This window comes from Eleginops maclovinus, chromosome 19, assembly GCF_036324505.1.
Source record: "Eleginops maclovinus isolate JMC-PN-2008 ecotype Puerto Natales chromosome 19, JC_Emac_rtc_rv5, whole genome shotgun sequence".
NCBI lineage: Eukaryota > Metazoa > Chordata > Actinopteri > Perciformes > Eleginopidae > Eleginops > Eleginops maclovinus.
In genome coordinates, this window is record NC_086367.1 from 15,122,573 (window position 1) to 15,145,191 (window position 22,619).

Consider the following 22,619-nt stretch of genomic DNA (forward strand, 5'->3'; position numbering starts at 1 on the left):
CATGTTGAAAGCATCACATGTGAAACCCGTTGTTTTGTTGTAGCTTTCAACACTGTGTGTTACTCCAACATATCTTCAAACCATTCCTGTCTACTGCTGACTGAAAGTAAGTCATGCCCTATTTGTATCCTCTCTTGATTATTTAACTCCATATACTCAGCAGTCTGCAAAAAAAACAAGGGACCACAAATTCCTAAAAAGGTTCAAGGGCCACCCATAATTGTTGAGATATCACATTTTTTTATATTTAATTTTGGACCAAGTGATGAAAAAAACTACAGTGTTAAAACTTTCACTGATCACTGATCCGTTTTTTTAAGTTATACAACAGAAACAGTGTTGCTGTTCTCGTTATGTGGCATGAACTTAATGACATACATTATGATGATTCTTGATCAACAGGTTCCTACTTTAAGATGTGAAAAGCAGGAACTCAGTGCGTCAGTGTTTTTGCCAACACACTTTTTCATACCCACAGGAAGCCATTATACTGGCTTTTAAATGATATGTTTGCTTTATATCCATCGCTAAAGTCATTGCAATATTTACTCTGAAAAGCAAATAATGAGCACCTGAACAATTATTCCTTCCCACTTTCAGCTACCTCCCTTTTTTCTCTTATTAGACACACAACTGTGGAACAAACACTGGGCTCCTTGCAGGCGCCACACCCCGCAGCCCATGTGAAAGCTATAATTAACATTTCAACACTCTGTGCTTTTTAATGAAGGAGAAATGCTTTTACAAGGCGAAGCTTTCCATTGAATATACGTCCTCATTCCTACACTAAAAACAAAGCAAGTATTACCAATGGTGTTAGTCGGATGAAACAGGAGCGCAACAGGAGCAGACAGGGCTGTGTGGAGGTTGTATGTGGCATCAATTCTTGTTACAACTAAATCTGATGAAACAATAAATATACTTCACAGTTAAAATAGTTTGAAAAGGGAACCAAGCAGCCAATTCGTCGATTCTTTCAAAAGCAAACTCAAAACACATCTCTTCCCATCTGTCTTCCATGTCACCTTGTTCTCTTCTTCATTAGCATCACTTCCTTCTGGTTTTGCATACACATGTTTTTATCACATGGCACTAATTATGTTGTTGTTCATCATGTTTTTATCAATGTTGTGCTATGATATTCGTATTTTGTTTCTATCTATGCTTATGTTGGCCTTTCTGTGATTTGGGGCTATAATAAATGTTGATCTGATTTGATTTAATAAGTAGAAAGGCTATTGTTTCACTTGAATTTGCTACAAATGACTGTGAAAAATGAAGGCTGATTAATGCAGACATGTGGTGGCAGATGTCGGATGTATTTTTTTAAAGATATATTTTCTATATCTATTGAGCTACAGACCTCCTACACAGAATATTTTCGAGGCATTTTTCAAAGCAGACATTGTCATAGAAGGAAAAGTTACGAATAACACTGATGAGAGTGACAGCTGGAATGCAGGACCCTGAAAAGCAGATCAAGCAAATTCAGCCATTATTAATTTGTATTATTTACACCTATTTTTCCCCTGAGTGACAAGCCAAGATGTCACTCAAACAAATTGCTCTTAATTAACAACTGAACTATCTGGTAATTAAATTGTCCCAGCACCCTGCAGTCGATCAGACCACAGATCATCACACCCAGCGAGGAGAGGTGAGGCTTTAATGACTAAAGCTTTCCACCACTGGTTATATCGAATGTAGGTGTGTTTTTGCAAGATGTTTGGATTATTCCTTTTATCTTAACCATCCATGCTCTCATTGATGTTACTGTACAGCAGTTATTCATGTTAAATATTGCGACAGTATTACCCTAAATCTGAGAAACAAAGCAGAGTTTTTTAAAGAGTAATCCATCTTATACAAATCCTTAAAAATCCTGAATCCCTCAGACGCCCTTTGCACAAAAACGGAGACCGTACATCGCCCTATAAACATCACAATCCTCATGAAAAACGGAACACAGGCTTTTAGGTATTCAAAGAAAAACTGAATGACTAGGACTGACTTTACACAGGATTGACCTTAACCCTAGACACACAATCTATTAATGATCAGATTTAAGTCTGTAGATGGAGAGATGTCGCGGACCGAAATAAACCTGATGGACAGAGAGGGAGTGCTGCAGGGTCGGAGGATCAGAGGGTACGTGATATTTGCAGACTGAATGATGAAGGACGCAGCAAAGTTGAAACTCGTCTCTGGTGATTATGTCATTGCACTATGGTGATCATGCAATTGTGAGGCTCATGAACACACACAAAGAATGCTTCATCCGTACTAATCAGTCTGCATGACTTTTGTTCAAAACAGCTCAGGATGAAGAGTTCCTGGAGTTTCTTTGTCCTTGGATACGGATTTGGATTGACCGGCAATCAAATGACAATCTATGCAAATGTTTTTGGTAAGAGACTTTTTGGCAGCAGTTGTTATAGATCATATCACTACTCCAGAACCATCTGAGTCACTGTAAGATAAAAGAATTGTCTGAAGGACGGAAGAAGGAAGAAGAGTGCGAGCTGCTTCTGATATAAACCGGTGATACGAGACGAGGCAACAATGACAACACTGAAATGTGATTTTTCTACACAAAAATAAACAAAGCACATTTATTAAATCACTGTAAAATGGTGAAAAAAACTTTGTATAAAAGCATGTACGTCAAGTATTGAAGTGTGTGGCACTTTGAACAACTGAAAGACAATAAAAACAAACGTTCTACAAATGCTGATTATGTAGCTAATTATCAGCACTATCTAAATATTTCATTTGTAAATGTAAAGTTTAGAATGTAGTTGTATTTAAATTTTCTTTAAATAGTTTTGCATTTGTTTTCTTTTATTTATTATTTGTTTTCTGATAACCCACCTCCCCCCCATCCTCCTCAGCGCAGTGCGCTATAAATGTAGGTCATCACAACCCGACCTACTTTCGACTTCCTGATTTTTATACAGTTCAGAGAAACGTTACATAATCAGAGTAGAGGAGGACAGCGTGCCTCGTATCTCCTCATCGTACAGAGACAGAGGCAGCAAAAAGAAGAACACAGCACGGCCTCCAATTTAATGAAAGGCTTCTGAAAAGCAAGGTTTGAAAAAGAGAGGATGATTCACATTTCTTAAAGGGATAGTCCGGCGAAAATTGACCCCAGGGTCTTTTTCTGCATGAAAACTGTAGTATGTAAGCCCTCCAGAGAGTTTTTTTCATTCATCAACCAGTGTTGAACTTGCCCGGAAAAACCGGGAGCAACGCTAATAGCCAAAATGGCTTACAGTGCATTCGATCGGGGCAGTGCGCAGAACGCTTCCAAAATGGCATTTTTTAACCACTAACATTGCTCGAAATAGCATCAAACCTCTGAAGTAGCATGACTAGGGTCCCTGCACATAAAAAGGAGCACCAACAACGTAGTTTGCAAACCCGAAGTTATTGAAAAGTACTGTCAAGACTCACCAACTGCCCCCCATTTCAGCTCCTCTCCAAGGAAAGTCCGCACAAGTCGATTATCGAATACACCGGAGTTCAGTTCAAGGAGGAATGTTTTGGAACGTATGTTATGTACTGTTATCTTGTTTAATTCAAGAACATTAACGTTAAATTAACTATTAACTAATTTAATCTACATTTGTTTCGGTCACATTTGCACCTCAGATATTAATATAGATTTTAACTGACCTTGATGGAGATTTGTCTCCAAGATTTTGCCTTCATAAAAAAGAACTACTTTCACAGGATTGCACAGATTACTCATGCATAACTTGATGCAGGTCCGGATTAAAATAGCATTCTTACTACAGCTGCACATCCTCTAAAAATACACTCAAGTACTGTGCTAAAATACTCAATTGTCTACTACTTTAAGTGCTCTATCAGATGCAAATAATGCTCCATAAACTACCCTGTATTTATTTGACAGTGTACTTTTTAAAATCAAGATTTCACCTTTAAGTCACTGTATGTCCAATGATGCTAGCATGCAACTCCAACTGTTAGTAGATTACATTGAATGCCCAGATTCGCAAAACCAGATCAGGAGTCTTTTTTTCTTATATAAATGGTGCTAAAATTAAATGTATTTATGTATTTTATTTTGTTTTAGTTATTCACACCATCGTGTCTTTTGATTTTGCTGTAATTCTATTGTTTACAATGTTGTTGTTTGTTTTTAATCTTTAAAGCCCACTAAGACAAACGTGTTTTGTGGTATTGGGCTATACACAAAACTTTGATTTGAATAAATGCCATAAGGAAAAACCCTATAGAATAAGAGGCATGATTTATGGAGCACATCTAGACAAATAGCTATTGAACAGTACAAATAACTGCAGTGTGACAACGACATGCACAGTATCTCTCTGATACGTGCTAAGGGGTTCAAGTTAAAGACTTTGTGTTGTGCATTGTGATAGTACATTTGTAGACTAATTCATCTTGTACTAAGTTGTTGTTTTTTGGTCAAATCTTTCTTGGGTGTTACATGACCTGCATTCATCCATAAAGGCATGTGAGAAATTAGCTGCCATCTAGCCCTGTAATCCGGTGTTGTTTTTACAGGTGGGCTAAATCTCTCTCCTTCTCAAGTATGGTGAAAACCCACGGTGGGAGAAAAAAATAAAAAGCTAGTGAGAGTCCACTAGTAAGTTCAGCCAATAGTTTTTAAGATAATCTCTGACCTGATTTCAAGGATTTGTACACATTTCGGGGGGGGGGGGGTGATGGCACAATCTGCTGAAGTAGCGGATGGAGAGACAGGAAGGCCTGGAACTTTGTTATACGTGATGTTTGGGAATTATAATGAGAACGGATTGGCAAAATGTAAAGAAGGTAAATCAAAACTGTAATGGTGGTTAATTACCTGACTGAGTTTACTTCAAATCCAGCAACACTAATGTTTGTAAAATATATTTTCTATTCATGTTCTGTAAATACAGACAATGGTTGTGTGACTACTACTAGTAGATCTCATGACCGCGCTGATATAACTGATCCATTCAAACTGCCAGAAAAGCAAGATTGCTTTCAAAGGGCAGACCACGAAGCAAACTGTTGTCAGGTCAGCAGACAGCGAAATCAGATGAGATATCCGTCCTCACTCTGAAAACTAGTTCACCAGGCTATCATTCTTTTTGCATTTACTCACGTTACATTTCATGGTGATAATTAAAAAAGCCAGATTGTATTTGATTCGTTTTTCAAATAAAAGTCAATTGAGGGAAAGAGGACAAGCAGCTAGGAAACACATGGTTGAATATGAATGACTGTTTTTTACTTAAACAACAATTAGACCATGGAGCCCGTTCATAATGTGAGGTATTTGCCTTCCAGCTCAGAGCGATGAACGTATTGACACAAACCACAAAAAATGTCTCATGAAACTCAGATAACCCCTTCATGGTGAGAACATGTGGTGTGCCTTTCATAAACACAGATAACGGTCTGTCCTTTATGATTTAGCAAAATGTTTGCCTTTTTTGTTTATACAGCAGGAACTTTCATAAAGTGGCGTTCATCTTAAATCTTTTTGGGCTGTTGACACTGTAAAGACCCAAGTTCAGTTTTTTTCTACCATGCCACAGAGAAGGACTAACTTAGTTTCACTTTCTTTTCAGTCTCACACAATAAATACACAGCAATATTATTATCATTTCAACTTGTTTGTTCCTGTTCTTACCTCATCTTCCTCTCTCATGCTGTCTATTAGCTCCATCACCTTAATAAAGTGGTTGCAGCGGAGGGAATGATCAACAACATGGGTAGGAAGTACTCTATGCTGCCAGTGTCTCCATTCCCATAAGGAAAGCTCCCTGGTAGCCGGTCCGCTTTTGAAGACTTCTTCCTTTGGGTAATAAAAAGACAAAATGAAGGTATTAGTAAAATAGTAAATAGTTAATGTATTTTTTCTAGCATTTCTGCATATGCTGTACAAAGGTTTCCAGGCATGGATGGCTTTACTAGCCTCTTTAGGTACATTGCGAAGAAACTGAGAGAAGAAAGGAAATAAACCTGAGGTGTTGGATCGCTGGGTATGGATACGAAACGGGACGGTTTTAAAGTAGGATGAGCTTCATCTTCCCCAAGCTTCATTGTGGCCGCCCAGAGGGAATATTCAGCACTGCTAAGAAACCCGTCAGACGTCGAGCTGCCTGGTCGAACTACAACATTAGACAAGCACAAACTCAGACACCTATGTCACGTTTCCCCAATCAAGGAACAACATTTTTTGTTTGACCAAAATCTTCCCTGGCTTATTACTCACTCAGATTTTGAGGGTGGATGAGTGAGACCCGCCCGTCAGAGTGGGAACGTCGACCCCTGACGGACCGCTTGTTGCTCTCCTGATGGTCAAACTGGCCGCAGGTGATGTGCATCTTATGTAGGGTAGGGTTCACCCCCTCGGGCAGCATGCGGGGACTGTTAGGGTACATATGGAACCCATTCCTGTTGCCAATAATGGACTTGTCCACGCTTCGCTTGTTGCTCTGGCTCTGGTTGTATGTCTGAGGAAAATAAAAAATGTGCACAAGTGGTTTTGTGGATCAGTGCATTTGATAGAACATCAAACTGTTGGTTCAAGGGTCGACAGCACAGTTTGTGCTGCTTTTGTTGACACAAACACTCACCCTGTCCTCGCGTCCCTCAGCCAGGATGACGACAATTCTTCCCTGCCGCTTGCGTCCAGTACGTCCCATTCTCTGCACCAGACGGATGGGATTCTTCTGTGCATCGAAGCAGACAATGAGGTCCACCTCTCCGATATCCAGCCCCTCTTCCCCCACACAGGTTGACACCAGCGTGTTGAAGCCTCCTTGACGGAACCTGGACATCACCTGCAACACAAGTAACCACAGCTTTAAAGTATTTTAATTCTTTCCATCCTAGGTTATCCTACTTCACTCATGTGCCTATATACCCATCAGAATATATAGTAAAAGTATATGTTTGCTAGCTATAAAATGAGATTGCTGTATACACTTTGCAAATAAAATGTCTCTTTCATAGCATATAAACCATCTTGTCTATTTTCAAGTGTTTACCGAACATGTACATTTCCATCAAAGCACTATTCTTGGACCTATTGAGGGGAATCGGCACAGACTGTCTGCAGAGAGACTGAAGTGCTGGGCAACGAGCAGTGATGTCAAAGCAGCAGCAGTCACAGCAGTATTCATTGGAAAATATAGAGATAAAGTTGACACAGCTAAATATTAGCTTGATGAAGGTTTTAAATACGTTTTTCTTTTGAATAAAAACAACAAATTGTACTTGTATACAGTTACTTGTACTTGTTTACCTCCAGTTGTTCCTTTTGGGTGAAGCCTTTGACTCCCTTCCCTGCCGAAGCTTGGCCCATAAATGTCATGACTCGTATCAGCGGAGCATGGTGGTTCAACATGTCGGCGATTTCCTGTACACTCTCACGGAACGAGGAAAAGATCATAACACGCGTGCTAACTTCCTGAGGACCTGGACATGAAAAAGACAGAGGAGAACGGGACGGTTAAAATGACAATAGACATGACAGTTTTTTAATTTAGATCTGTTAGAATGAGATGCTGGGATGCTTGGTTCTGTGATCTTCTAAAATGTACTAATCTAAGTATAAACGTAGCCTCATCGGAAATATGTTCCCTTCGCTCCAAAGTCTAGGGTGAAGTTATTAGCTTTAAAAGGTTTAAGCTGCAAAATAAATTGCTGTCCTATTTGAACACTGTGGCACTATTCATTTTTGTAAACATCCCATTATGAAACATGATGCATTTTCTCTTAACCCAAATCAAGCATGGCATGTACGAGTTACATCATAGCACTGCTATAACTATATAATAATAATAATAATAATAATAATAATAATAATAATAATAATAATAATAATAATCATAATAATAATCATAATCATAATAAGTAAATCACCTTTACTTTCTGCCAAACTCTCAGCCTGTTTGAAATGCTGCAGCACAACCTCATCCAGTTTCTTCAGTTTAGGGTGACTGTAAAAAAATGGCTCACCTGGACCTGGAAATATTAATCAGAGAGGATGTTAGTCAAATACACTCATAGCTATAACTTAAAGGGATTGATGGATAGTTTCAAGTAGGGTTTTTTAAGGCACATATCCAAGTCAATCTAATACCTACAGTAGATGGCGGTCAGTACACCCCCAGTTTGGAAAAAAAAAGCCAAATTGAATAAATCTATATCAGTTTTGGGGATTTATAACATGTTCACCACCTAACTTTGCTGTCAGAGGTCCATTTCCAACAGTGAACTGAAGCCGTTATCAATGCTTTCTTCAAAGTCACCGGACTCGGTATGAAACATTAACATTCCTTTACGATGGCAGAACACCGAAGTTTCTAGTAGTCAAATTGTTTTATATTATGGGACTTTGATCAGTTTGGATTTAACAAAGTCACACAATGACATAACAAACTAACCGATTCAGGCAGCAGTATAAAAAAATATGTTTTTATAAATGACCCTGTCCAGAGTTGTCAATAGGTTTGCTTCAAGTCATAACAGCTGTCTGTCTCCGAACTGGGGCCGTGTCTAGCTCCATATAATGTAGGTAGAACACTGGATACAGACTTTATTTTACCCGACTTCAAAACGTTCACAGCATCCCCTTTATATATTTCCTTATATATAAATATATTTTCTGTATAGTTCATAAAGGTGTCTGATATGGTATAAATGAAATCTCATATACCAGCAGATGGCTTCACAAACATTGCTTCCATCTCATGGTAAAGGTCAACGAAGGTGGGAGTCCTCTGCAGCTCATTTCTGGCCCTGGACATCTCTAGACCAAACAAAGCATGGACAGTGCTCATATCAAACATCATACAGAGACATTACACATTATGGAGCGTGCATACACCCACAGGGCACTGATCAGTGTGGGGTCTGAAAGGTTACTGTGTCTGTAAATAAAAGGAGCAATAGCCTTGTCATGGCCGTTTTATTTACAAAGCACGATTCACAGCCTGAGGAACGTTTCTAGGTGACGTGCAGAGAAGTTACAGTGACACAATCCAAGTTAGAAAAATCAATTTAAAAAGTAAGACAACACAATTTAAGGTTAGGAAAATACAGTTTCAAAAAGCGAAATTAAACAGATGGATTTGTGTAGTATGCAATTAAAAGAATAAGAAAATACCTCTGGATCCGTCCATAATTCCCTGAATGTAAAAGAAGAGGGATCTGAGCCCCATCTGCATCAGCAGCTCGTAGCCATGGTACAGGCTGATGCAAAGGGCAAAGTCGCCCTCCAGCATTCCCTGCTGAGGACCCTGTAGAGAACAGGAGGGCACGCCAGTCGGCAAGAATCAGATTTAAAAGGATTTAAAAAACAAAAACATATTTTACAGTCATTTTAAATAAATCAATGAATGATTTGAAGTTTAAAATCCAATTAATTAGAGTATACACTATTTTAGTTCATTATAAAACGGTTCTTAAATTGTATATCTTGTGATAAATATTAAATCCATCACAAATCCAATAATTACGATGACCTCACTGCGTTATTGATTATTTTCTACAAATCTTTAGGGAGACTTACAACATGTAAAAGGTTATTGGACAAGTAAAAGCTTAATACAAATAATACCTGACCATGTTAATAAATAATATTGTTAGTTAAATAATTGTAATGTTAAGAAAATGCATAAATAAATATAAAGCACACATCTTAAAAGCAGAACAACAGTGGTTCTGAAAGGCTGTGTATGAGTTATGGTACACCAAAGCACACCGTATTTGGGACTACAGCACCCAAACATTTAGAGGAAAGTCCGTGCCTTGATGTTTGGCGGTGGGTTCTTGCGGAACTGATCTCTGGCGAGGATGATCTGGTATTTGCTGAGAGATCGCAGATCTTTGTGTGGCATCACCCGGTTCTGGACAAGACGAGACATGAATTTGTCCAACACCTAGCAGGAAGAGCAACGAACGGGTCATTGGTCATCAATACTACGGCAAGCACTTTGCTAACACGAAGCTTGACAATGCACACAAACACAAGCCTTCTGGGACAACTATGAGATACACTAGTGCCAATTCTATTGGTCAACAGATTTGCACAGACTGAATTGAGCTCCTTCTTCAACAAAAGACACATCATAACACTAAAATGTGTTTGACTCGTGCTTGCGCCTGCCTTTGTTTCTTTGTAATGGGAAGAGAGATGGAGGCAGTTTTTCGGATGGACAATTTTACCAATATCTATTCACCCTCACGGCCACAGATAATGGGATGCTGGGTCATTACAATTTCAATTTCAGCTGAGTTTAGAACTGTTGCTCTAGAAACGTAACATGACAAAAGGCCTCCCTGAAAGAAGAAGTGGCCTCCCCCTTGGAAATAATTGAAAAGAAATGAGCTTCTGTAACAGATGAGAAGCAATTTGGAGGTTATGATTTGTAGTAATGGGGTTTGTGTTATGAAAGGAACAGAAAGCATATTTATAGTTTGATGTGCAAAGTAGGCCAAAATATATAATAGTAAGCATACAGTTACATACATTTCATATCATTTAACATTAACAGTATTATAATAATAATAAAAGACTGTTTACTTGTAGTAAAGCGGTAGGATAAGCTGTGTTTACACTGTAAATACATCATAATTGATATACTTACATCTAGCTACAGATGGAAAAATAAGAATTACGGTAAAAATGTAACAGAACAGAATAAAGAACCAACTCATTGTATAAAAACAATATTAATTCAGTTTGACTTTTGAAGTGGACACTGAGCTCTCCAATCGTCCTATTTCTGCTAAACCTCAGCCTGCTTCTCCGAGATGGTAAAAAGTGAGTGTGCATTACAGGGCTTATATGAACACAAAAGCAAAGGGTTTAATAACAGCCCTTGATTCCCCTGACCTTTCAGAAAACATAAACAGATATATCACTAGACCTAAACATTCTTTCTGCCCATCTGGTCAGATTGTGCTTCATCACATGTAATATGGTTCAAGTTTATAAAACACATTACCTAACAGAGGGTTGCGGAAGATGATTTAATAAGAAATTGAGGTAACGACTAAAGCCAGGGGAAAAAAAACATTCAACTAACCCTCATCAATTTTAACCCTAACCCAAAGAAAAGAGGGAGTGACAAAATAACATCCTGCTCCAACCTGATCAGCAACAGTGTGGTGAGGTTGGAGAAAAATATCCAGAAATGACATAAGGTCTGCCCAGAGGAGTTACATATTGCTCATGTGGACAAAGAAATTCCCTCTCCCTTTAATTTCCTTTTGCTAAATCGTTTGGTCTGAAAATAGTGTTATAATGACAAATACCATAACAAAAGTACCAAGCCCAAAACGATGTCTAAAGATGTGTTACAGCCGAACCTGTGTGCATTTTTTAAAACTTGCTCCTGTTTATCATACTTTGGTGGTGGGTAATGTCCTTTCTGCCATATCTTGAATAAACGGGGCAGGATGCTATCCCAGCTTAAATTGGCAGTGTAGTTCATTCTAACCTACAGCAATTAACCCAGCATATTAGCATACTAAACACTGCATCTGAATATGTTTAAAGGCTACAGTAATGGATGCTCACAAGCTAGCATGCTTAATCTATCCAACTTCTTCTGTAGGCTGTTATAATAAGTCTGAAGTTAGTGTACCTGTAAGGTAAATTAAATTGACTTTATTTCACAAAGTCTTTCCCAATATTGAAATCAATTAAATTAGTAATATTTAGTGTTCTGCTCTGTGTATAATGAGCTGTACATGCATGTCTGTCTGGTTGTGCTTGTCAGAGAGAAGCACACAGCGTTTTGAGAGACAGGCCCACAAGCTGTTTACGAGGCAAAATCTCTCTCTCTAGTTAATTGAAAGGTGGAGCTTAATGAGGCAATGTGTATACATCGGTCAGGTCCAGATTATGAGATTACTCGGCACCAGATTAGTGAGGTCGCTGTATTTGTCTGGCTGGAATGTGGAGTGAAATGACAGAAACTGCTCAAAGAAACTACAACAATTTCATTGTAACTCAATTGAGTGCATGTTTCCTGTACACTGTTTTGCAGTGTCTGAAACTGTTGGCTACGGCTGCCTGCAACTAAAGGTTATGATATTATCATACATAATTCCTTAATTTGCCTTTTTTTAACCAATAAAAGGTTAATTGTTTACTCTTTAAAACATGTGACACCTATAAAGTAAGGTGGCTGTTGTCCACACATGAAATCAGAGTAAGGGTCTAAAAGTAGTAAAGCAAACATGATGTGAATGTAAAATTATACATTTTCCCAAGGCCACTAAAATTATCATTATCTGTATATAATTTTTATAATTTTTACTTTTATGTCATATCCTTGTGTGAATCTGTACCGTTTTTTCTCTTAATCTGATGCTGCATAAACGCTTGAATTTCCCCACAGGGATTAATAAAAGGTACATCTTATCTTATCTTATTAAAAAGAGTAGAGAGGAAAGGAAAATAGGATGTGTGCCTAATGACAGCATTGTCTTCAACAGCCTCCCTGAGCATGCTCAGCATGGGCCAACAGATGATTGGTTAAGGGGCATGGTGCTAAGTGACGTGATGAAAAGCTGAAAAAGCCAGTCTGTAGGCAGCTATTATAACAAAACCTACAATAAGCTGAATTCTTACCACCGCATGTCTGCACTTGTGTAGGTAGATGTCTACATCCATGCATTGGAGATAGGTATAGTATTAAAGTGTGAGTGCATCAGTGTATGTGTGCACGTTTGCATGTGTGTATTTAGATGGAGAATCCCCCACAGACTATAGAGGATTATATAATGTCCTCTCTGCGTGCATGTTGAACGGTGCAACATGGTGGTTGGCTGTTGCAGCGAAACAGATCAGAGGAAATCCTGCTTAGTCTGTCCTCTAGCACACAAGTTCAAGTTTGTTTATTATCCTGAAAAGGGTACATTTCAGTTCCCCATCTGCTACAATAAAAGACATGATGAAAAAATAACAAAACATTACAAAAGTTGTTCCAAAGTCATTTGTGTTTTTCTCAGGTTGTGTCCATATAGCTTGTGTATTTTAAATATATAATTTGATATATATTTAAAATGAAACTTTTAAAAAACGAATCAATCAACAAAAATAGAGCATTTTTAGCAGTAGGCCTAACACAATTGGTAAAGAATGAAAGTGAAGTTGCCACATGATGCAGAATACCTTGTTTACTATTTTACCCTATTTTAAAGCCAAATCAATTAAATAAATAATCGATCAAATATTCTGAAGAAGAATTGTTAATGAAAAAGATAAACCATTATTTGCAACTCTAATGGCTTAAGCATACATACAGTTGCACCTGTGCCGGCAGATAATACCAACATTAGAAAAGAACTAATAGAACATTTCGAAAAATACTGTTAAAGACTTAGGCTTTGTGTTATTGTTGCCATATTTACCCCTTATGGGAGTATGTTTGATCTAGAAATGCGTGTACCCGGGTGAGGGTCTTGGGTATTTACGGTTTTTTGCAGCAGGGGGAGGCGGTAGTTGGAGCCCGCAGCGTCACGTGGTGCGATCTCATCTCCTGTATACATCGCGTTCACCTCGGGCTTCAGCGAGGGAAGCTCACTCGACTCCGCGCAAGCGAGGAAGGCGACCTCTTACTTTGCAGCGAATATATAGTCAAAGGAACATGGCGCGTTGAAGTCGAATATAAGAATGCGAGCATGAATACGGCTAAATATGTCAAGGAAATCTACGTAGCGCCTGGTTTGTTGACCAGAAAGTAACGACTGGACAAGCAAACACGCCAAGGTCCGAAGAAAAACAAGTAACATAACGTAAATTCAGCGGCCAGTCCAGCTTGGCGGTATTTGTGCTACTTTGGTACCAGTTTTACGCACAGAAATGGACCGAGGTGGCTGCCAAATGAATGGCGGGGGTGGTGGTGGTGGTTTTGACAGCAGCGGGCCCGACAACAGCGGGATGATCACACTGGAGGACCTGGAGTCTTTCTCGGAAGACCAGCTGTCAGACTCGGGCAACGGCAGCCTGGAAGAGAGAGACACCATGGAGGAGGAGGAAGAGTCCGGCCGACTGCTGCAATACTGGCAGGACGTAGCGAGGGGACACCAGGTGGAAGTAGCTCAAGGTAAAAAATAAACAAACACGACAAAGGAAAAAAGACACACAAATCTTTGTTGTTTTCTATATATCCTTGCCCACTGCATGCATAATACTAGGCTGTAGTCTGTATGTTTTAGCCGAGTCGACTTATTTTGGATATAAACATAGGTGAGGTGCAGAGATGAGACAAAACGACACACATTGACAGTTAGTACATGTTTGACAGCGTCTACACTTCCTCAAGGCACCGTGATCATTGACCTAGTTTTCAGTGAGGCACAAATAAAGCAGTTCCACCCAGGACATCGCATTCCCTGTCCTTCAGCCAAACGTGTTTATTGACCAACCGTACAGTTACTAAAAACGGTTAGCAATAAACGCAAGGCCGGCTGTTGGAGAACACCGACACATTGGTAAAACTTGTGGCAGGTTGAGACAGGTCGTACATTAAATGACCAAATTGTTGTAGAGCAATAACAACAAGTTGTGTTTCCTCATGTGTAATCATGGGACCACTTGGATTCCTGTTGGGCCCCAGAAAGAAGAAAATATATTATTGTCAAATGTCACCATTATTTAAGTCGTTCCATAACAAAACAAAAATGTGTTGGGTCTATTGGGAATTTTTTTAAATGTGTCAAAACAATTGGGAAAGTCCTCTGTCACACTTAACACTCTTGCACAGAAAGCAAGGGATCACAAGTACAGTTAGCGGTCGTAATGAGCATGGAATTCAAGTAAAGAAGCATCTTTTCAGAACCAAGGGTATTGTGTTGTTTTCAGGCATATAATTGCAAACACTGGTTTTCGCTTGTGTTTTTTTAAATATCCTATCACGCCAGAACAATCTCATAGACATAAAAACAAATATGAGAAGAGTACTGGCAAATGCAAGTTTGGATAATGACATATTAATACTACCATATTTTGTGTCTAGCTAGTTAGAAGTGCAATACAAACCAATATGTAAAATGTAATAGCATACACTTATCTGGTCTTTGTGAGGTATACAACGTCCCTTTTTGTCTATTTATAAATCCCTTACAATGTTTTATTTTTTGCTTTAAAATTAGGACAGATTCACAGGCAAAAAGGGGATTTGTTACTTTAGGTTACCAATCTGAACACTCCCAAATCTAAATGCTACAGGAAAACAAGACAGTTAGATTCAATTCATTTATTTTCTCACTATGGTGGATCTGTCCAGGAGGAAACGGATCTGGCCGGGGGGAATGTTTGCCATGTGGTTCCATATATTTATGATCTACTTGCAAGGTATCTGGAATACCGTTAGGACGCTTAAGGTTGAAGTGCTTTGCAAGTCCTGATCTGGAAAGATGGCCTCCGACCAATCAAATTCCTGACATAAATGTGCAGTGGAGCTTTCCATCAGGCTGCCCATCCCTGTTGCAGCACAAAAAGTGCCAACATGTTTGGTCAAAATTGGTCTTAACATCCTAATTTGGCATTTGACAGAGTGATTGTTGGTAAATAAAATCACAAATAAAATAGGAAAAAAAAAAGTGTATTTTGGTCACAGATACTTCAGTTGGCTTTCAAATGCCACTGTTGTTGTTTTTTTGGAAGATTGCTGGAAGATCACCAATGTAAACAAAAAAAAGATCTGAATTATATATTATTATTTCAATCAATGATCAGGTGTTCACTCACAGCCATCACACATCTTGGACCCAATGAGATTATCTTATTTTACAGTTTAATAAATACATACATTTCATAATCACCATTAATTAAGTCAACATCAAAGCCTTCTTCAATATTTCAAACTGTGTATGGTAAATACTCTAAGTCTAAACTAGGGCTTTGGTGCGTTTGATGTGGAGTGGCACTGTCTACGTGTGACCACTCACTCCAGTATAACACGTGACAAAGCGTTTAATACAGTGTTTATGTTAAAATGAGTATTTAAAAAGCTAAGAATATAAAAATAAGAAGTAAAACAACAGATGGGGAATTATTAGAGAACAGTCACTGACCCATTTTGTTCTCTCTGAATGCAACCCCTCCTGGTCTAGGTATTTGTCATCTTACTAGGTGAACACTTAAGAGTCCAGTAGCGCAGACCGGCATATTCTCCTTCCTCTGTCCTTAGAACACCCCACTAATTGCGGGGGGGGGGGGGGGGGGGATTAGCTACCTTACCTGGACTGGTACTGAGGTTGTCGCTGCTAAGTCCTGGGCTACAATACTGTTACCAAGTCCAGTACAAGAACACAGTAAACTAATTTTCTATAATTGGGATGGAGCAGGGTTATAGTGGGAGTTCTGATTTGCAAGCTGTTCTGTTCATTCGATTGGCTAACAAGAGCTAATGCTACAACATATCTACCACCTAGTTGTTTTTAATGTGAAAAAAAGGAAAACTTTTTTTGTTTAAATTATATTTATATCAAGACCCATCTGTACCATTTTTAAATGTTTGACTCCTACAACCTTATTAGTATTGTACAAAAGCTCTTTTCATGCATTCCCAGTCAAAGTCTTTGCTGGAAACAAAGATGATATTATTTGCAAAGGATATCCACAATGGCTCATTGCAAAGAAAAAACGGTCAGAGGATCAGAAATCATCAACTGATGTGGATGCACGCAGGCCTTGTAGCTTGTAAACAAGATGGAATGTATTGCTCCGAAGATTCAGGCCAGAAGCGCTCTCAGATGGGCACTGCAAGCTTTTTTAGAGAACACTGAATGAAAAACAAAGTGCACCGCCGGCACACCCAAGAGACTCCAAATCAATTAAACCGCAGTGTTTCATTGCAAAATCACACCAACCCTCAATAATTACACGCTGATCTTTTTACCGCACTAATCTGTTGTGACATTTTTTTCCAATTTGTAAGTAGGTTTGCAACAGGCTAAAGAACACAAGTATGCACACGCTTCTGTGTTGCGTGTCCTTCAGTGTTGTTGCACAGGCCAGTCAACACATACAGCGTTCCTTGCTGGGGTTATAAAAAACATAAAATACACAATGTTTCTACTCAATAATCTCAATCAACTGACTGGTATTGTATTGTGTGTATTTTTTGTAACCAACAGTACACACATGGTAGAAAACTAAAATATGATGCATCTTTACAACATAAGAAAAGCTACAAATCAGACTGCACGTTCACCACTTACTATAGCAAGCTCGACTCTAACCTTTGTTTTTGGTTGGCCCTCCGCTGCACTATGCACTGTTTTTTGCGCAACATCCATGTCTGCTACTGCTGATTACACTTCATGTGTATATTTATGACATTGGAACAATGTATAAATACTTCAAACGTGCAATTTTCTTGATTTATAACAGAGGTGTGCTACTGAAGAGTCTGATGATCTGTAGGAAATAGTCTGAACCTTAAGGGTAGTGAAATCAGTAAAAGCTGATTTTAAAAACCAATCATCTCAACATGATTTATCAATTAGTTAGAGAAGGAAAAAAATATGGAAAATCAACATAGCAGACCAGAGGTTATTGGAACAGGGGCCAGACTGAAAGTGGGTCATGCAGCCCTTCACTGATTACAAAGCTCAGGTAAAAAAAATCTGTTTGTGTTGACTGTTGTGCGTCAACACTGAGCGGCTCTTGAGGTGCTGCCATAGTAACTGATGAGTTTGCTTGGTCGTGCGTGCATTGCGTGCCTTTGTGTGTGGACAACCATGCAGCGGTTTAAGCTCTAAAGTGTTTTCCTTCCCTTGCCCCTCTTATTGAGGACACAGACATAACTGGTAATATTTTACTGTCACGCGTACATGGTCATTCTCCATGCTGTGCAACTCCTCATAATCAGTGGTTTATAGTGTAATCTTGATTTCATGAGATCCTCGATGCGTTTCGTATCGTTTAGATGTCCAGATCCTTTCAGACAGACAGCTTGTTGGGAGGATTGATCACCTTAAAACCACAGATACCACTGACCCAGTTCTCCACCGTGTTATTGATTGACAAAATGTGATTGCATAGGGTTCACCTTCACTGACGTCTATTTGACGGTTCAACAATGGAATATATTGGCGTAATTTGATCGGACAAAATAAGCATTATAATAACAGTGTCCTGTTAATGTTTCATTCTGTGACAACTTGTGCAATGATTTGCTGTAGTCATAGTTTTATGCGTCATGGTCCACTGTACAGTAAATTCAGTTTAAGCATGTGTGGCTTACAAGGTGTCCTTAAGTTACAGTTCCATAAGGGGGTACACCACATTTTTGATCCTTATTATGCCGTTTTACATCAAAAATGTGGGACTAGGTGAAATATGCTACAGTATTTGAAGTGCATTGGCCTCTGCTGTAGTCCCTCTCATTTAATTCAAGTCTATATCTGGCCTTGGGAAGCTTTAGTCAGCGTTCTCTCCATCAGCTCCAATGAACATTACTCTCTGCGACATCCTGGCACAGCACTCTGCCCATCTGGCAGCCTTTCCTCACACAAAGTACCAACACCGCCTGACTTACTAGATTACTAGAAATGCACTATACAAGAGCCAGAAAACGGAATTTCTGCCATTTCTGCATGAAAACGATCAAGATGGTGGACAACTCGTTTTCTTCACAGCTCTAATACAGACCTAATGCCGGTGTAAAATAGTTGTAAGGACATATAACGGTACTGTATGTACGCTATTAATCGTATAATCCCTCTTGCTCTGAGAAATATGGTTTTAACCACGTTAATTACTATATTGTTGTTAGTTTGTTTAAACTGACCAAGTATTGTTTGTCTGTTCGCAGAAATGGCAGAGCCAATTCAACAGCTAACCACCAACAACCAAGGACACAGTAGCAGAGAACATATCCAATTTACTCTGCTCGCACGCAAAGAAAAGGTATCTACTTTCACCATGACAAATACAGCTGATGGATCTATGTCTTTCTGTACATTTTCTATAAAAAGGTTAGCTCATCTGTTCGAGTATGGGTCAGCTATTTATTTTTGACATAATGACCGTGTCACTCTATACAATAAGCCATTTAAACTCCTTAAGGGACCATATAAATAAAGAGGGCTAATTGGTTTAACTTGAGTCAATTAATTCATTAGAACTTGGCTGGAGACTTCGGTTAAACAAAGGACAATCATGGCACCCTATTCTTAGTTTGAGTGCTCTGTACAGAACAGCAAGGTTGACAGGAAGCACATTTTAAACAGAAGGTCATTCACTTGTACTTGAAGGGGGACGTTTTCTGAATATAATGATCGATTAAAAACATTTCTTTTAGGTATGAAACAAAGTATTATTAGTTTCATCACGGATTCATCTAAATATGAGAAAAGGTTATCTAGCTCGAATCGGAAGAGCTGCTATAACCTTAGATTTTGGGGTATTTGACAGTAGGTTAAAAAGAATAAAGACAAGAATAACAATCCAAAAGATGCAGCAGTAATAATAACGTTACACCACATCCCCAGCTAAATTTTATTCTTGACAAACAAGAGTTTTATTAATGTGTCGGGGAAAATCTGTCGCACACACTTATTATGCTTCACAACTTTGGTAGTAAGCAGTTAGCTTTCTATTAGTCTGCACTTTCTTAAAATCCTTCTCCAGGTATAATAGCATAAGTTACGCTACAAAATGTGATTAAAAATACTGTAATTTGAGACAGTATTCACGAGTATTTAAAGTAACAACTCAGTCATCTTTTGTCATTTTTAGTGTGGGGAGCTGCTGTACGAGAAACGCAACTACAAGAAGGGCCACTGGGCTTGTATAACGATGCGTGAGGACACTTATGAGCAGAGCATCTGCTATGGTTTTATGAAGATAATGAGATACATCTGCCAGCAGAACTCCTTGGGTGAGTTCACAAACAATTGACTATTTTCAAATCAGGTTCCGGCCCCAATGGCCCCTGCCTTGTCTTCCCATTTTTTTCCTCCAGTTAATAATGACAATTTGTATTTCCATTACATCTCTAGAAGACTACCTCGGCATGACACTGCCCATCGTCACAGTGGTGCGCACAGATGAGAATCGATCTGTGATCTCCCATGATGTCACTGTGGCGTATTTTCTTCCCGCTGAGCATCAGGCCCAGCCACCACAACCTAATGACAACGACATCACCATAGAGATCTGGCCCGCCACTACCGTATACTCAAGGTCAGTAGAGAATGTAGGGCTGTTCATTCAAAATAAAAGGATATAATTATCAATTGAAATGTTAGTCGATCTTAGCCCTAAGATACTGTAGTTCTGCATTTGATTTTCGTACCGTTTCTATCCAAAGTGACTTAATTGCCAGACAATATAACAAAAATGTACTTGTTGTTCTAAAATAAACTCCCTCTTTTTGTCAGCATTTAAAGCTAACAATAAGTCTTTATAATTATTGACCAATAGTTATGCATGTAGAAATGTGATGCCTCATTTATGCACATCTGCCTCTTTCTTCTAGGCCCTTTACCGGTCCCACCAATGAAGTGACCATCGTTCATCAGATCAATGCCATGGCTGAGCATTTAGACCTCCCTGGCGAGTGCATCAACGACTCCTTCATCGTGGCCGGGTACACCAACCCTGCTCACAACAACCGCCAGAATGAGATATGGTTCCTAGAGCGGTGCTGAGGGACGGGAGAAGATTAAGCTTCATCTTATCTGTGACCCTCGAGCCTCATAAAGACTCCCTTAACACTGCCGCAGCTCAGATACAGCCTCAGGTTGAGGTGCAACCCAGTCTTTAGTCGCCACCTCTACCTGAAACGACCACCAGCCCAGCACACTCCAGACCAGTTGGGGCCAGAAAAAAAAAAAACCTCAGCCCTTACTCTACCCTCAGTGAATTTTTCATGTTCATTAAGATCCCAATTTCACCCATAAGAGCTAAACCAAACCACTGCCATACCCTTCATGGACACAACACAGATATAAAGGTGCAGTATTAGCCTTTGCTCTTACATTGAGGTGGCAAAAAACCTTTCCTAAGAACAGTGCCCTGTGGTTGAAATAGTTTAAACTCCAAGCGCTGCGTAAACACATGCAACGGTCTGTCTTTCCACAGCGGAGGCAGGTTCCCAGAGGACATGCACCCTTATCATGCTCCCCTTTCTGTTTGTTGCAAAGCTACAATGTGTTGTCATGTGTGGTGAAAGTCAATGCACAACAAACACAAACAAATGTGTGAAAAGGTGATTTCAACTATACCACTGTTTATTTGCTGTCTCTTTTATCTCTTGAATACATGATTCACAACAATGTGTTGCCAGTCACAATGAAATGCTATATTGTTTTATTAGTATGTACAATATTTACCACCAATAAATGAACAGTTGCTGGGCCACTTACCCAATGTATGGGTAAATGAAGCTGCAGACAACACAACCGGATAGACAACAACCAGGGTAGAACTGGAGGCTTCAACCCTAAATAAGCTCAACACAACAGGACACACTAATGACAACACATCTACTGTGTTTGTTTGAGCATGAATGTACAGCTATAAGTAGGGTGAAAACGAATGACACACTTCTATAAACCAAACACTGAAAAATTCACTGATTTTACAGCCGAATGACAATCAACGCACTCAATAAATACATCCTTCGCTTTCAAGCAAATTATGCAAGTAAATGCATTCCTTCACAAATCTATTCACATACAATGGTTATTATGTACTTCTTATGCTCTTTCTATTTGCTACTCTGTGTTTAGTGTCTCTGCATTCACTGCTGAATTGCAAACACCACTGCTGCTGAGTAGAGACAATGCAACGAGTGAAGAGAATATCTTTACTGTGATTATACACTTTATGATGAATAGAAGCTCAATTCTGTTATAGTTCAAATCAAACTGTTTAATCTAAAGAGAGTATATAATGTCAGACATAAGGATATATGTTTATCTGCATCATATTTTAAATTCAAATCTAATGCAATCCAACACAAAGTGATACACATCAAACCAGCTACACCTAGAGTTCACAGTAATATAGGCATGTTTCTGCTGAGGAAATTTACATTTACTGCTTGGGTGCCAGTCAAATAAAACTGGAAGTGAACAAGCCAAATCATCACTGTGTGATTCACCAGGACAGGGACATCCTATGAAATGCTTCTGCGGTCAGTTACTGAGGCCAAATTGTGAGGAGGTTTGATTCATCTTATTTAATCCACATAACAATGCAAAACAAAGATATTAAGAAAGTTAATGTTGGGTTGGGAAGGTGGCCCGGTCTTAAAGTCAGGCTTTGGTTGAAGATATCCAAATCCAAAGAATTTATTTAGCAGTAAATGATTGTATAGTTGACTTGCAAAGCCATGATTATTGTGAGTGGGTTTTCCCTTTAAGAGCCTGGTTATATGGGAACATCAAGTGTGAGTTTTTCCTTTCTGTTTGCTGTTTTTTTAGTGTTTCGCTAAAGTGTGCTGTACTATGAAAAATCAAGCGCAACAGCAAGAGCTACTGTGGTTTTCTTTGTTCAATAAAAACGTACCCGTCTCCTGTGTTTTGAAATGTACAGTCAAGTGGAGTTTCATTAGGCTCATATACACACTATGCAAGATTTACATAACACT

General features: G+C 39.0%; 2 protein-coding genes across 2 annotated transcripts in view; one reads left to right on the top strand and one right to left on the bottom strand.

Annotated features, from left to right (window-relative positions):
• Positions 1-22,619, bottom strand: part of fancm (FA complementation group M) — a 35,229-nt gene that overhangs the window by 7,879 nt on the left and 4,731 nt on the right. Inside the window, 9 exon segments of the mRNA XM_063908577.1 lie at positions 5,675-5,839; positions 6,007-6,155; positions 6,260-6,500; positions 6,624-6,830; positions 7,295-7,467; positions 7,915-8,016; positions 8,711-8,803; positions 9,161-9,293; positions 9,804-9,935. Coding sequence (XP_063764647.1) covers positions 5,675-5,839; positions 6,007-6,155; positions 6,260-6,500; positions 6,624-6,830; positions 7,295-7,467; positions 7,915-8,016; positions 8,711-8,803; positions 9,161-9,293; positions 9,804-9,935 — 1,395 coding nt within the window.
• soul3 (heme-binding protein soul3) lies at positions 13,538-22,561 on the top strand. The gene is made up of 5 exons (XM_063909535.1): positions 13,538-14,114; positions 18,834-18,928; positions 19,760-19,901; positions 20,023-20,206; positions 20,502-22,561. Exons 1-5 carry the CDS (start codon positions 13,871-13,873, stop codon positions 20,671-20,673), a joined length of 837 nt encoding a protein of 278 aa, XP_063765605.1. The 5' UTR covers positions 13,538-13,870; the 3' UTR covers positions 20,674-22,561.

Excerpts from the sequence above, each read along its gene's own strand:
- soul3 (XM_063909535.1), top strand. The coding sequence starts at position 13,871 with ATGGACCGAGGTGGCTGCCAAATGAATGGCGGGGGTGGTGGTGGTGGT. Across the intron at positions 14,115-18,833 it reads CCAGGTGGAAGTAGCTCAAG|AAATGGCAGAGCCAATTCAA; the intron begins GTAAAAAATAAA and ends GTCTGTTCGCAG. Across the intron at positions 18,929-19,759 it reads TGCTCGCACGCAAAGAAAAG|TGTGGGGAGCTGCTGTACGA; the intron begins GTATCTACTTTC and ends TGTCATTTTTAG.